Consider the following 14,742-nt stretch of genomic DNA (forward strand, 5'->3'; position numbering starts at 1 on the left):
TCTCTTTATTTCATGGATTTAAAATCCACATGATCTTTGAATGTACCATTAAATATCAAACATATAAATATTTATCACATGGTTAATTTCTCTATCATCTCTCCATCTTCAAAAGAATTAACTGCTTGATCTGCCACAAGTAATATGTCAGTCACAGGTACTGACCAGCTAAGAGTTAACTAGAATGGGGCGTCCCAATTTCTTTGAATACTAAGAAGGTATCATTCCCTGTAAGCTATGACAGCCTGTTTTGAATAAATGTTGACTCAATGACTACTTGAAAAGAAAGAGGTTCTAAGTATTTTCTACCTTATTAGAAAGTATTAAATGAGATATTAGTCTTTAGAGACACACAGGCAAAACTACCAATCCAGAACTTATACTGAGATTATGAATATACAAGACATTCAAACTGGAGAACTGCCCTGTTTTATCCCTTAAGTTTAATTCCTTAATATTCCAAACTGCTAGAATTCCACCTGCATTTCCCCTAGGAAAAGTGACACAAAAGTCAGTGGGAATATTCTAATAAACCAACAGACTAAATGTCTGAAACTGAATGTGAAAAATCTGACCAATGGTTAATTTCAGGAAAAGTGAAGCAATTATTAGAGTAGGCACCATTATCATTACTTACTAGTATTGCCGTTTTTTACCAGTATTACCAAAAAAACACCAAATGATATGAAAGATTGCTAATATCAAGAGTTTAAGGGGAGGGCTTCCCTGGTGGCGTAGTGGTTGAGAGTCCGCCTGCCAATGCAGGGGACACGGGTTCGTGCCCGGTCCGGGAGGATCCCACATGCTGCGGAGCGGCTGGGCCCGTGGGCCATGGCCGTTGAGCCTGCGCGTCCGGAGCCTGTGCTCCGCAACGGGAGAGGCCACAACAGTGAGAGGCCCGCGTACCGGAAAAAAAAAAGAGTTTAAGGGGAAAGAAAAAACTATGTAAAAGGAAAAAAAAGTTTAATCTTTTGTTTCTTGACTCCATAAAACAGAGAGGTTGCTCTTGGTAGCACCTTATGATCTTTTCAACTGATCATGGGAAAAAATTTACTTTTCATCCAATAAGGGTTAACAAATGAAAAAAAGGTTAAAAGTTATCAAATTATAAAAATTATAACAGAAGCATAGTATCTGTAAGCTCTGTGACAGGACATGTTTCTAAGTTTTTAGGAAATGTTGTAAATCACAAAGAAAAAGATGCTAAAAATTACAAATATTTGATGAAAATATGAAAATATTAAACTTTACATTATATAAATAATCTTGATTAATACATGTTAAAAGGCAGAGACAAAGATTCACATGAAGGAAGCTCACTCTTGGGAATTTACCCTAAAGAAATAACTCATATGGAAATATATATGTAGGAAGACACTCAAAACAATACTAAACTATTGAACACAAGTAGTTCATTAAATTATAGAATAGCCACAAAATATAGTGCAACCATTAAAATTTCAATTACAAAAATAACATGAAAAATTCATATAATGTAATGTTTGGCTGAAAATACTTATAATGCAACATCTGGTGTGTAATTATCATCTTCGATATGAAATTATGAATATATTAGAAATAAACATGGAAAATAGAGTCCACTTCTTAGGGTGATAAAATTATGGGGGATTTATCTTTTGAATTGCCATTATCAATCATAATGAAGTTAAAATGAACAGGCTTTTTAAAATTTTTTTGTGTGGTACGCAGGCCTCTCACTGTTGTGGCCTCTCCCATTGTGGAGCACAGGCTCCGGATGCGCAAGCTCAGCGGCCATGGCTCACAGGCCCAGCCACCCCGTGCCATGTGAGATCTTCCCAGACCAGGGCACGAACCCGTGTCCCCTGCCTTGGCAGGTGGACTCTCAACCACTGCGCCACCAGGGAAGCCCTAACAGGCTTTTTAAAGTATTCTAATTTTTAGGTAGCCTAAGTTCATAGGGGAATGGCTGACAATCAATAAAAGAGAAAAGCATGGATGTTAGAGCCACCCACTGTCAAAAGGAAACAACTTTTTTCACTTTACCTCTGTGTCGTTCATCTTCAGCAACCATCCTCTCAAAAACAACAGTAACAACTTGTCGCACTGTAGCAGCAGCTGTATTATTTGTAATATTATCTTTTGTGAAGTGTAGTCGAAAACAAAGAACAATTGCCTGAAAAAACAATTTCCATTTAGTGTGAAATAAGATTGAGGATCATGGTTATTATCTTTATTTCATCTGATGTAACCCAAAATCAAATAATTTGTTTCGCTGCTTCAATCACCTACACTAAAAGTCTCACTCTTTCATATAATAAAACTACAAAAAGCTCAGCATTTTGAAATAATTCAAACTCTCAGTAAATACACAGACACATAAGATTGACCAAGGTAATGTGAAATACTCCTTTCACAATCTGGTCCTTTTAACATGTATATAATAATGTGTTGTGCTTTTATTTTCCCAGAACTGTTTTTTTTGCAAATAGCAAGTACTCAAACTTTGTTGTATCACTAAATCACCTGGAGAAATACTATATAAACTTGCTAAGCACATAAATGAATAAAATAATTTTTAAAAAAGGAATCATTTTTTCTTTTAAAATCAACTTTATTAAGGTATAATTTATATACAATAAACTGTATCCCTTTAAAGTATATGATTTTATGAGTTCTGACAGTTATATTCACCTATAGAACTACTGCCACAATCAAGTATAAGACATTTCCACCATCCTAAAAGTTTCCTTGTGCTCTTGCAGTCCATTTTTTCCTCCACCCTTGGCCCCAGGTAACCACCAATCTGCTTTTATCACTATAGATTAGCTGGTATTTTCTATACAAATAGAATCATTCAGTATGTGCTCTTTTCTGTTTGGTTTCTTTCACTTGTAATATTTGTGAAATTCATCTACGTTTTTCTTTGTATCAGTAATTTATACTTTTTTATTCCATGGTATGACTATACCACATTCTACTTATCCATTCATCTCCTGATAGACATTTGGGTTGTTTCAGTTTTTGGCTACTGTACAAAAAGCTGCTGTGAACATTCACATACAAATCTCAATGAGGACATGTATTTTCATTTACCTGGGTAAGTAAACACCTAGGAGTGAAATGGACAGATCACATGGTAAGTATAAGTTAAAATTTTAAAGAAACTGTTAGTTTTCCAAAGTTGCTTTACAATTTTATATTCCTGCCAGCAGTATGTGTGAGTTCAAAATTATTCCATGTTCTCAACAACACTTGATATGGTCAATCTTTTTAAATCTTAACTATTCTAATGGGTGTGTAATACTATCTCCTTGTGGTTTTAATTTGCTTTTCCCTGATAACTAAAGATTCTGAGGCACTTTCCACGTATTCATTAGTCAGTTGAATAGATTATTTTGTAAAGTGTCTGTTGAAATCATTTGTCCATTTTTTATTGGGTTGTCTTATGAATGAGTTGTAAGAGTGTTTTCAATAAATTCTAGATAAAAGTGCTTTGTCAGATATTTGTGAATATTTCCCCCCATTCTGTGGCTTCTTTTATGATTCATGGGTTTGTGCCCTACCTAAGAAGTCTCTACCTACCCCACCCAAGGTCACAAAAATTTTCTCCTATGTGTTCTTCTAGAAGTTTTACAGTTTTAAAAGCCATTCTTGGAGGAAAACATAATAATGGTATTTTTAAATACTATGCCTTATCATATTAATTATATTAAACATTTAAAAGAAAGCAAGCCTTTGATACCACTAACACTTTTAAAATTTCAACATAAAGGAAAAGTACATGTTATAGAGAAGCTTTCCTATTACCCAATTTTATATTATTTCTTTATACTTCATTTTTCATCCCCAAATATTACATTTCCAAATTAACCAAAATACCAAAATAAATCCTATATTTATTTATAAAACTATAATCAGTTCTTATTGCTTGGGTAGGTCAAATGATAACCTTTTATAAAATTTTAAATATATGTATCAGAACAATAATTTGATAGCTAGAAACCAAGAGGAACTATATACAACAAACATATATATATAAATACATTAAATATTTTATAAAGCAGGTATGGGGTAAAAGAATAAGCTATTTGCAATTAAGTAAAATCTCATTATATCCTAAGAACATCAAATGAATAACTAGAAAAGAGATATAGTCTCTATACAGTGTACTGTGATGGTATACTTTGCTACTTTACAAGTCAACCATTCTTAAAGGCATACAAATTATAATACAACTATTACTAAAACTCCAACAATTTCCCTAAATAGTAAATCATTAAGTAAAGACTGGTTTTTATATTACTTGCTGTACTTTCTGTTCTTTAGAAATATTTCTTAATTTTAAAAAACTTTTTAAAGAGTGAAACAAATAATAGAACAGCTGTTATATGTTCCTAAAGAGGGTGGGAATAAGAAAGGAATGAGAAATAGCCATCATACATGCAGCCTTACCTAGTATCAATGTATCAATGCCAAAAGGACATTTTTCCAGATATTTAAGGGATAGATTTAAACTATCTGGCTTACATAACATATATATGTGAAATTATTTTTAAAAGGGGGAAAGGGAGAGCTATCAGGAATACCCAAGGTAATTGTGGAGAACACTGATACCTCAAAACACATTTTTTTTCTTTTCCTCTTTTTCTATTCCTTTTCTTCTGCCACATCCTATTCATAACTAAGCCTGTCAGCTATATCCAAGGGGCTCTGCTTAATCACCCTAACCTAATTTCACTTCTAACCTGTGAAAAATAAAGCACCGATGGCTTTTAACATGCAATGTGCATTACTGCAATAGCTACAGGAAAGGTGCTGTTCAAACAGCACCAGGCTTTTCTCTTTCAGTCAGCTTATTCAAATACTGTCTCAAAGCACTTACGAACTTTGACAAACAGGCTTCCTACCTTTGAAAGTGCCTCGTCATGAACTACTGTATTGGTTGTTAAAAGAACAAGAACTGTTTGAAGCAGCTTAAGTTCTTCAAGACTATTTTCCATTAGCTGCCAAAGCATGTTAATTATATTTCCAGCTGCAGTCTGTAAAACAATGATTTTAATTATTGTCAACAAATAAAATATAGGTGTTTGGGTCCTTAAATAAGAAAAGTGATACAGATTCATAGTGATGAAATATTTTTCCTTATTTTACTGTCATAAGGTCAGATACAAACAATAGCCTTAAGTTAACGAACAACAAATGATCAGTTCAGATAATCTAGCAAACAGTCATGATTTTCTCTCCTACCTTTTAAAAAATAATTTATGAATAATATTCTCCGTCAGTGATACTGAAAACTTGCTTGGTTCTTAAGATTTCATCTATATTAGTGAACTATGAATTCTTAGATTACAAATGACTTGACAAAATGTACTCCGTTCTTTATTCTGAGTGTTTAATAATGAGACAATTTGGTAACCTTTTAAAATTAAGCCAATGTCCTTCAAGCACTATTGTACATTAAAATATCAGGTATGTTTTATTCTCTCATTATGAAAACTCATGATTTGATTTGTAAGTGCACAGTTCAGATAAAATCTTCACATTACCTCAGACACAACTTCATGGGACATGAGCCTCTGAATGGCGGCTAAACATAGCTGAGTGATCTTCGGTTCCTTGGTTCCACAACCCATTAGAAAAGGCTGAACAACCTCTGAGCTGTTCTCTTTCAATGCTTTATTTGGAACACATATAAAATAAAATTTTAAACATAATTCATAAATAAGAATATTTTAATATAATTACAACCAGTAATGACAATCTTAATAAAAAATCACTTAATGTAAAATAAATACCAAAATAAAAATCAAGCAGTAAGAGTTAAAATACTTCACATAAATACTACAGACTCTGTATCTAATCTACTCCCCCTTAAGTTCAGCTCTCCCATGCCTTTCTCCTGACACTCCTTTGGTTCTCCTCCATCTTCTTCTATAAACTCTTTAATGGCAATTTCTCAGAAGTTCTATCCCACATCAGAGAAAGACTCTATTTCTTCAATAGTGCAAAAGGGAAAACAGGAATAAGAATTCATATTCTAGAGCAGAAAAGTAATTAAAAATAGTATATACATCAACCTCACCACATTTCTGAATGAATATTCAGAAAATCCCTAGAATTTTATTATATGCCTTGAATTCATTGGCTCTAATTTCTTCTTCAAGAAGTAAACTCATTAAAAACAATAACATTACTCCTCTTATTACTGAAATATTGCTTTAAACTAATTGGATGCACATGCTGTAATTCCAAATCTTAAAATAACTCCTTCGACCAAACCACTACTTTCAGAAGTTTTAAAATGTCAACAAAAATGTAAAAGATTAGAAAATGCACAAACTGAATTATACATAATTAAATTTACAAAATGAAATTAAATCAATACACACTTACTGAATGGCTACACAAAGATGAACAAGACAGGTTTGTCATCCTCAGGGAATTTGAATAAATAACATAAAATTCCAAGTCAAGAGAACTTTAAACTTATGTGTTTGGTATTTGTTTCCAAATGTACTACATCCATCAATTATTTTTTGACGTTAAGAATTGTAATAAAGACACAGAAATCTGAGTTTTAACATGTTTTTCAAAAGAAATTGTGAGAAAGTCATCCAGAATCACCTTTAAAAGTGTAAAACTAGTGTTAACATTAATTTTATCACTTAAATCCCCTTCTTTCTTCTCCCAAAGCTCCCTTTATGGTATGGCAAATAAAGACTACTATTTACTACAGCATGCTCTGCAAAGTCCCTCAGTATGCCAGTATAAATCACTGATTTAGCACAGCTAAGAGAAGGCAAATATGACTGGCAAAGAAGTGTTTTCTAAAAAGCTCCCCTGCCTTATTTCCTTGTTTTCTTGTTCATAAAGATTTTGAATCAAAACCAGAGACATAAAATTTCCATAACAATGTCACAAAACATTTTACATGAGTGATTAAAAGATGACAATAAAGCTCAAAAAATACTATTCTGAAGCAGTAAATATCCTGCTATATTCAATTCTGCCAGAATCAATGAAGTATGAGGCCATCCTTAACTCTGCAGAACATTCCAAATTATTAAATCTTGTTCAGGCAAATATAAGTTTTCAATACTAACAAGTGGCACTTATAATTTTTATTACATTAACATGTGTTTCTCATTTGAGTATCACAATACTCATATAGAGTTTATAGGGTATGATTTGGACCAAGTAAAACAATAAGTAGGTGGTAAAACCAGAAACTGAAAATGTCTTCTAATCCCTGGTTCACTATTCTTCCCACAACATTATGCTGCCACTCTTTAAGGTAAACAGCATTTGATGCAAGTGGAAATTAAAAGAGTCAAAAGTGTCTAAGAGAAACCAATTGCCTGAAGTCTTCAGATGAATGAAGAAAAAACAATGTACTTTCATAGAGGCTCTGATGACAATGATTTTTAAGACACACCCATATCGCCAGAAAGAAAATCAGTGCCAATTACCTTTGCCAATTAAACTATGATACGATGCATTCTAATCACTTATACTTTTTCCTCACAATTTCATACTCTAGGCGAAGAAGGCCATTGTTATTTCTTATCTTTTTGATAATAGCCATTCTAACAGGTATAAGGTGATATCCTTATTGTGGTTTTGATTTGCATATCCCTGATGATTAATGATGTTGAGCATCTTTTCATGTATCTGTTGGCCATCTGTATATCTTCTTTGGAAAAAATGTCTATTTAGATCTTCTGTCCAATTTTTAATTGGATTGTTTGTTTAGGATGCCTCATTGCTTGAGAGTACTTCACTACTGTCTCTGAGATATTCTTCTAAGCTTATGACACCCATTCTGCAGGCTTTGATGGTGGTGCTTTTTTTGACCTTACCATAAGATGTTAACAGAAAGTTTTTGCACAACAACTAGGGTGACATTTCAAATAGCAATGAAACTTACGTGATACCAACAATGCACGTTAACTCAACTGATGTGACAGTATGAACAAGTTCACACATGCACTGAAAAAGACAACTACAACACTATCTGGCCCACAGTGATTCTAAGATGCCATTAATTGTAAAATGCATACCAATTTGGGGAATATTAACATGTGAAAAAACTGTGTATCTTAGAATGAATAAAATAAGGTGAGTTACACTGAAATATTGTATACATGTCAGTCACAGTTATCCGGATCTATCAAGCTGAGTTAAGCTAATAATAAAAGTAATTTTTAACTCGATTTTAATGTAAGTCAAAGGTACCCTTCCTACTTTTTTTTTCTCCCAGTTTATATGAGAATATAATGGTCAAAGGAAATTTCTGTTATCCAGAACAGATGATCAAGAACAACCAAAAAATAAAACCTATTGAACTATTCTATTTTTTGAAGCATAATGTGAAAAACAGAAACATATCTACCATATCTAGATCACAATGAAGCAATATAAAGATTGTTTTTTAGAAGTTTCTAATTATTTTTCTCTTCTGTTAAATGTCATAATGGTCCTAAGAAACAGAAATTAATTCTACTCTTATAATTGAGCAATTGCTGCTTTCTCTTTATAAACAATAATTTTAATTACATGCACTTAAAGGTGGCTTTACATAAAAAGCTTCCTACGGGTTTAGAGTTTAGAAACCACATTGAGGAAAAGGCTGTGCAGCAATATAAAGACATCTTGCCTTAACCATTTTAAAAAAAATCATTCCATGGAAAAAAGAGGAAAAGGTCAACTCTTTTTAATCAAAACTTGGCGGGTGGGCGGTGGGGTGGGGAGAAAAAAAGTTTAATTTCTACCTAAGTCCCTTAAGAAGCACAACTCCTTTAACAGAATAACACTGTGTGTTTGATAAATATATTTTACTTCCAAATTTTATAACTGTGAGATCAAATGATGCACTTTCACACACCTGAAAGAGGTCCAGCAGGTCCCCATATCCTAGGGGTTTCCTTGCTCTGAGCAGTTTCACTGCAAAATTGCAGTTTTTATCCTGGAAAAAAAGAATTAAACTAGGATACCCCACTATGAATCACACTAATAGGGGTTAATAAAAGTTTTATTATAAATTTTAACAGTCATTAAATAACATATTATAATTCTTGTGAAAGAAATAAAATGTGATGCAGACATGATTGCTACCCTCAAAACCCTTAAAATCTAGTTATGGGAAACACTGATATTTCTAACAGTAAAAAAATTTTAATGGTTCAAAATGTCTGAAAATATTTTAAATGATTCAATATGAGGACAAATAAAAGTATGAGCAGCTTCATCTTAAAAGTACATTACAGGAAAAGGAAGAATGATGTTGGTACAATCGGTTAGTAACTTTGCAAAAGAAAAAAAATCTAGGTCCTCATGTCACCCCATATATTATAAAGAAAAAATCAAACCATAGAAAAACTAGAAGACAATGAAAATGATTATCAACTATGTGGAAGGAGAAGGACTGCCTAAGTGGAAAGCAACAAATAAGAAAAATTAGTTAAATTATGTAAAAATTAAAAGCATCTAGATAAAAAATTAAAAGGTAAATGATGCAGAAAATATGATATAAACATGATGAGAAGTTAATATTTTTGCTATATAAATAGCTCAATTTGATAAAGAAAACACAAAAACTCCAAAAAAAGTAATAATAAAAAGAAAATAATTTAATAATTCAGAAAAAAATGTTCAACATTAAAAAGAAATGTCAATTAAAATGAGAAGCCATTGCTTGTTCAATTACCAAAAAGATTTTTTACAATAATAATCTGGCAAGGATGCTATAAAAATATACTCACATACTGTCAGTAAAGGCATAAACTTTTACCTTTTCAGAAAGTGGTATGATGACAAATTCTAAGAACATGTTCATGCCCTTTAATTTAATAATTTCATTTCTAGAAATGTATCTTAAAGAAATAATTCTAAATATTGAAACATGTCTAACATAAAGGAATTGTTAAATAAACTACAATCACTTGATGAAATATGGAACAATTTAAAAAATTAGAAAAGATGGCATCAAAAATAGTATATATACGGGCTTCCCTGGTGGCGTAGTGGTTGAGAGTCCGCCTGCCGATGCAGGGGACACGGGTTCGTGCCCCAGTCTGGGAGGATCCCACGTGCCGCAGAGCGGCTGGGCCCGTGAGCCATGGCTGCTGAGCCTGCGTGGACGGAGCCTGTGCTCCACGACGGGAGAGACCACAACAGTGAGAGGCCCGCATACCGCAAAAAAAAAAAAAAAAAAAAAAAAAGTATATATGATATAATATTATAAAAGGCAGGATACAAATTAAAACTGTTTAATGTTTTTTTAAAAAGGGGGGAAAACAATAAATAAGAACACATTATATGGCAGAGAAATCTCTCTGACCCATTAGGTCAGTTTGTGGGCAAGGCATTAAGTACAGCCCCCTGTATCTTCTATCCCAGATTACAGGAATAGTCTACCAACAGACCTCTGTCTTACTGATGATACGCTGAAATATACCTTTCACACTGCTGTCAGAGTAATGTACAGAGTATAAAAATATTAATATGGATGTGTCACCTTCCTGATTCAAACTCTTTCCATCAAGCTGCTCAGGAGGTTACACAATGGCAACAGTCGGATAGTGTATCCAAATAGATCGAACTGTTTTATACCGCATGTATTTAAGTAACTTCCCTTACTTACAGCTTCTACACCTTATTTGCCTGGCTAACTCCTTTTCAAGCATCAAGACTCAGCTTCAGACTCCCAGGTTGGGTTAGAAGCCTTCCCAATGTTCTTGTAACAAGCCTATCTATACTTCCATCTTGGCATTTACCATACAGCCTCAGAATTTTCTGTTTAGGGTCTGTCTCCTTCATTACTCTATTAACTGGCTGACATGAACTAAATATGACAAAATTCATGTACTCAAATAATAACATGAAAAATTAAAGAAAGGTAGAAAAATATACTAGAGGCAGAGCTCAGAGACTTACTTGCATTTTGGAGTGACTCATTTATTAGCCTACATTTAAGGAGGGCTTACTATTTATTTCCCATGTAATGTGCTAACTACTAGCAATATAAGGGAGAATAAGATATTGATCCTGACCTCAGGAAGTATGTCATCTGGAAGGGAAAATTTCTGGCAAAGAACTTCAAAAAGTAAATGGAGGAGCAGGTAAGCTAAACAGAACGAATGGCACAAACATACTTTTCAAATATATTTCTTGTATTAACATATAGATTGCAGGTGAATTATATTACCCATCTTCGTATCTCCTCTAGTGATTCTTACATAATTATTTCTTTATTAAGAATATGTTATATGATATATTCTATAGATGTCTGCAAAATATCACAGGTATATGTACTGATAAAATATACTGAAAAAAATCAACAAATTACCTTTTAATGTCAGAAAAAAATTCCAAAGTATATTTACTCACTGCTACTTAAATTAGAGACCTTTTAGTAATAAGACTATGTAGATATGAAAAGGATGAGGGAAACTGTGAGGAAAGAAGAACACAAATCATACATAATGATTATCTATGTAAAAATTCTCTATGCATACTGACAGTAGATGAAAGCAGTCATAGGTGGATGTAACTGTTATGGCTTTCAGTTAGGGGTTAAATATACAATTTTAAAATATCACAACTTCATTGAGCTCTTTGTTTCAAATATTTATTAAAATAGCAGATTCTCTGTTTATGTAATTTCTGTGTAACACAAGCCTTCTCAGTCAATTTCAAGTATATTTATTGTAAGCTGGGATAATAAAAACAATTTGTAATATATGGCAGTCAAATGTAAGATTAAGGCACCTGGACTTCTAAATGAAAAACTTTATGTTGCTTGCTATCTCTCATTTGCAGTTTTATCTTTAAAGAAAAAGGCAATGTTGAGATAATGATCTGTATATTTGCATCGATGCTGACATTACCTGGCATAGCATTCCCACTTATGTCAGCATTCATGACAGCAGTGAAAACAAAGAAAAATAAACATTAAAGGAGGATGCTTAAAAGAAGGGGAGATGTAAAACAAAGACTTATTCTGCAATGTAAATAAACTTTCCTTGGAAAATAAATCTAAGAAAACTAAAGTTGGTTAAAATCTATGCTAAGTACTGCTTAATCAGATTAGTCAATCCTAATTAAGGGTTCTGATTTTTATAGCAACCTTTTATATTTTCTGAATATGCAGAGATATCTGAGAATTCAGTATCTCATTTCATTTGAGACTCCTCAATTGTTTGATATCTTTAACATCCATTACAGCACAGAAGTAGTAACCTATAGTCTTTAGAACTACAGAGAAGTAAACACTTCTCAGGAAATAAAAAAGTTAACTAAGAATTTTTCTCGGTGTTAACTACACCTTGAATTAAGTACTTTAGAAATGACATATTGACTAATTTAAACTCTTTCCTTTTTCTTAGGAGCCTTTGATTTTTCAAGATGACAGTGGTCTAAAATCTACAAATTTTTACTTATCAATTGCTATAAATACTTGGTTAAAATACTAGAAAAAAGTTTAAATGCTAATATAGCTCCTCAAGTACATGGTTGGATGCTATGGATATTATAGCATGAACTATTAATTGTATGTGCATAAAGATTTGTTCTAACTTGATTTAAATAAAGCTAACTGAATTAAAATGAAATTAATAGCCAGCTTATATATTAAACTCATACTGAGACAAAATTTTTCTTACTTGTCCTTAATATGAATTAGACACTTTACTTGGTACAAAACTCTGTAACAGACAATGATTTTCTGAAGAAATCCATCTTTTTAAAAATTCTATCAACTACAGACTTAATGAAATTTTCTATTATTGGAGATTAAGGACTTACCATGATATCAGCAATGACAGTAGCAAACGTAAATATTTGTAATGATATTCTAATATGATTGGACTATGATGTCTCCAACTTAAAAATACCCAGGCCCATAATTTATCTTGAAACATTAATTTCCTCATGGTAGCTAATCAACCCAACATGCATCTCCCAAACCCACTTGCCCATCCTCCCAATCCAACCATACATACCTGTGCCTTTACCCACCACTTCACTATACCCCTTTTCTCAACATGCACACAGAGCATTATCCAACGCTGTGAATAATGTTATAAAACTCTTTGGTGTTTTGTCAGAATATTCAAAATCAGAGAAGCTGTGAAAAACAGATGCAACTCAACAGGGCTAACCCTAAGCTGACAAGTGAAATCCACTCTCACCTGTCACCCCTAAACTGCCCCCTAAGTCTTCATTACATTTTGTAATACTGTTTGAAATTCCACCATTTAGGGATTTACTGGTATTCTTTTAAAAATGTAAAGAGACTTAAGAGAGTTAAAGAGATTCTTTACTATTTGGACTTTGTGTAAATTAACTTAATAGGACTGCTTTTCTCCTATAACTAGCTGAGACCAATAGCACTACTGGAATTGGAAATGCAGATTGAAGGATCAGCAAAGTAAGCAATGGTTAAATATAAACACTTGGGAGAGAGTACATAGTGTCAAAACCTCACGATACCGTGGCAGCACACTGCAGCAGGAAGAACATGGGCTCTGAACAGCCTGGGATTTGAATCTGATTCCACCACTTACCATGCGACCTTAGGCCAGTAACTTAAACCTCTTTGCATCTCAATTTGCTCTATTATTAAATAAGAGTATTTCCCCACAAGGTTGTCATATAAGAAAGAGTGGCCCAAATGCCTCACATGTAACAGATTCTCAAAAAATGCCAGTTTCCTTCTTTTCCATGTTCATTATTGAGGCAAGAAGAGAAAGGCACCAAGGAAAAGAAAGAAGCAGACTGAGTATCAAAAGGGTGCCAGAGAGAAACTCTTGAAAATTCCTCCCTGAAAAGCAGGGTCAATCAAAAGAATGTTAAGAAAACACTTTTCTCTGTTTTTTCCCATTTTTTCTTCATGACCATGTTGTCTTAGTCTCAGGACTCAAAACTCATATAGTACTACTAAATTTTTAATGCTATATTATGACCTTATATTGTATTAAAGATAAAATAGGTCTTAGAAGGTGGTCTGAGAACCAATCTTCAATTCAACAAATATTAATCGAATGTCTCTTATGGGTAAGATGTATCTTAGGTGATTGATAAGAGGTGGAGGACAATACAAAGATGAGTAAGAAAGATCCTTTCCTTTAAGGAGTTAGTAGTTTTAAGTTTTCTGATTTCAGAGAATCGTACAGCATTCATCTCTGGGAAACCCAATTAGTTCATAAATTAGGGACTTTCACATGTTCTTTATTATCATGGATAGCATGTTGGGGCATAAGAAAGAGATGCTATAAAAAAACTTATGGGTTTTAAGATTCTACTTTTACTATTAGTCAAATTTTCATTAATTGTTGAATTTTTAATGCAAAAAAATTACCTGCCAAAATTTCGGTGTTTCGTGCAGCTATTGTTTTAACTTTTATTATTCCTGATTCAGCAGCCTGCAAGAATAAAAATAATTAGAACATAAAACTTACTATTAACATGAATTATCTAGGGAAAAGAAATCATATATGATAAAATCTCAAGCACAGAGTCAGTCACTATTATTTTTTTCTTTTCCAAACTTCAGATACTAAAGCCTAGTAGTGAAACACACATTAAATGGGATAAAATGTGATTAATTTGATTATTCACATGTAAACTCTGCACTACAGCATGTTGCCTTTCTATGCCTTAAAATGCACCTGGAGGGCTTCCCTGGTGGTGCAGTGGTTGGGAGTCTGCCTGCCGATGCAGGGGACACGGGTTTGTGCCCCGGTCTGGGAAGATCCC

At 33.0% G+C, this 14,742-nt stretch overlaps 1 protein-coding gene across 5 annotated transcripts in view; it reads right to left on the reverse strand.

Annotated features, from left to right (window-relative positions):
- The window catches only part of MON2 (MON2 homolog, regulator of endosome-to-Golgi trafficking), a 132,186-nt gene that overhangs the window by 102,694 nt on the left and 14,750 nt on the right, over positions 1-14,742 (reverse strand). For 4 of the 5 annotated variants that reach the window (XM_032645103.1, XM_032645104.1, XM_032645106.1 and 1 more), the window contains exons 2-5: positions 14,345-14,408; positions 5,532-5,659; positions 4,890-5,021; positions 2,026-2,155 (exon numbers count right to left, since the gene is read on the reverse strand). In XM_032645103.1, the coding sequence (XP_032500994.1) occupies positions 2,026-2,155; positions 4,890-5,021; positions 5,532-5,659; positions 14,345-14,408 (454 nt within the window). Of the gene's footprint in view, positions 1-2,025; positions 2,156-4,889; positions 5,022-5,531; positions 5,660-8,869; positions 8,946-14,344; positions 14,409-14,742 lie in introns of those variants that run through there. The other variant, XM_032645107.1, reaches the window with a different exon arrangement.

The sequence above is a fragment of the Phocoena sinus genome, chromosome 10 (assembly GCF_008692025.1).
Source record: "Phocoena sinus isolate mPhoSin1 chromosome 10, mPhoSin1.pri, whole genome shotgun sequence".
Taxonomy (NCBI): domain Eukaryota; kingdom Metazoa; phylum Chordata; class Mammalia; order Artiodactyla; family Phocoenidae; genus Phocoena; species Phocoena sinus.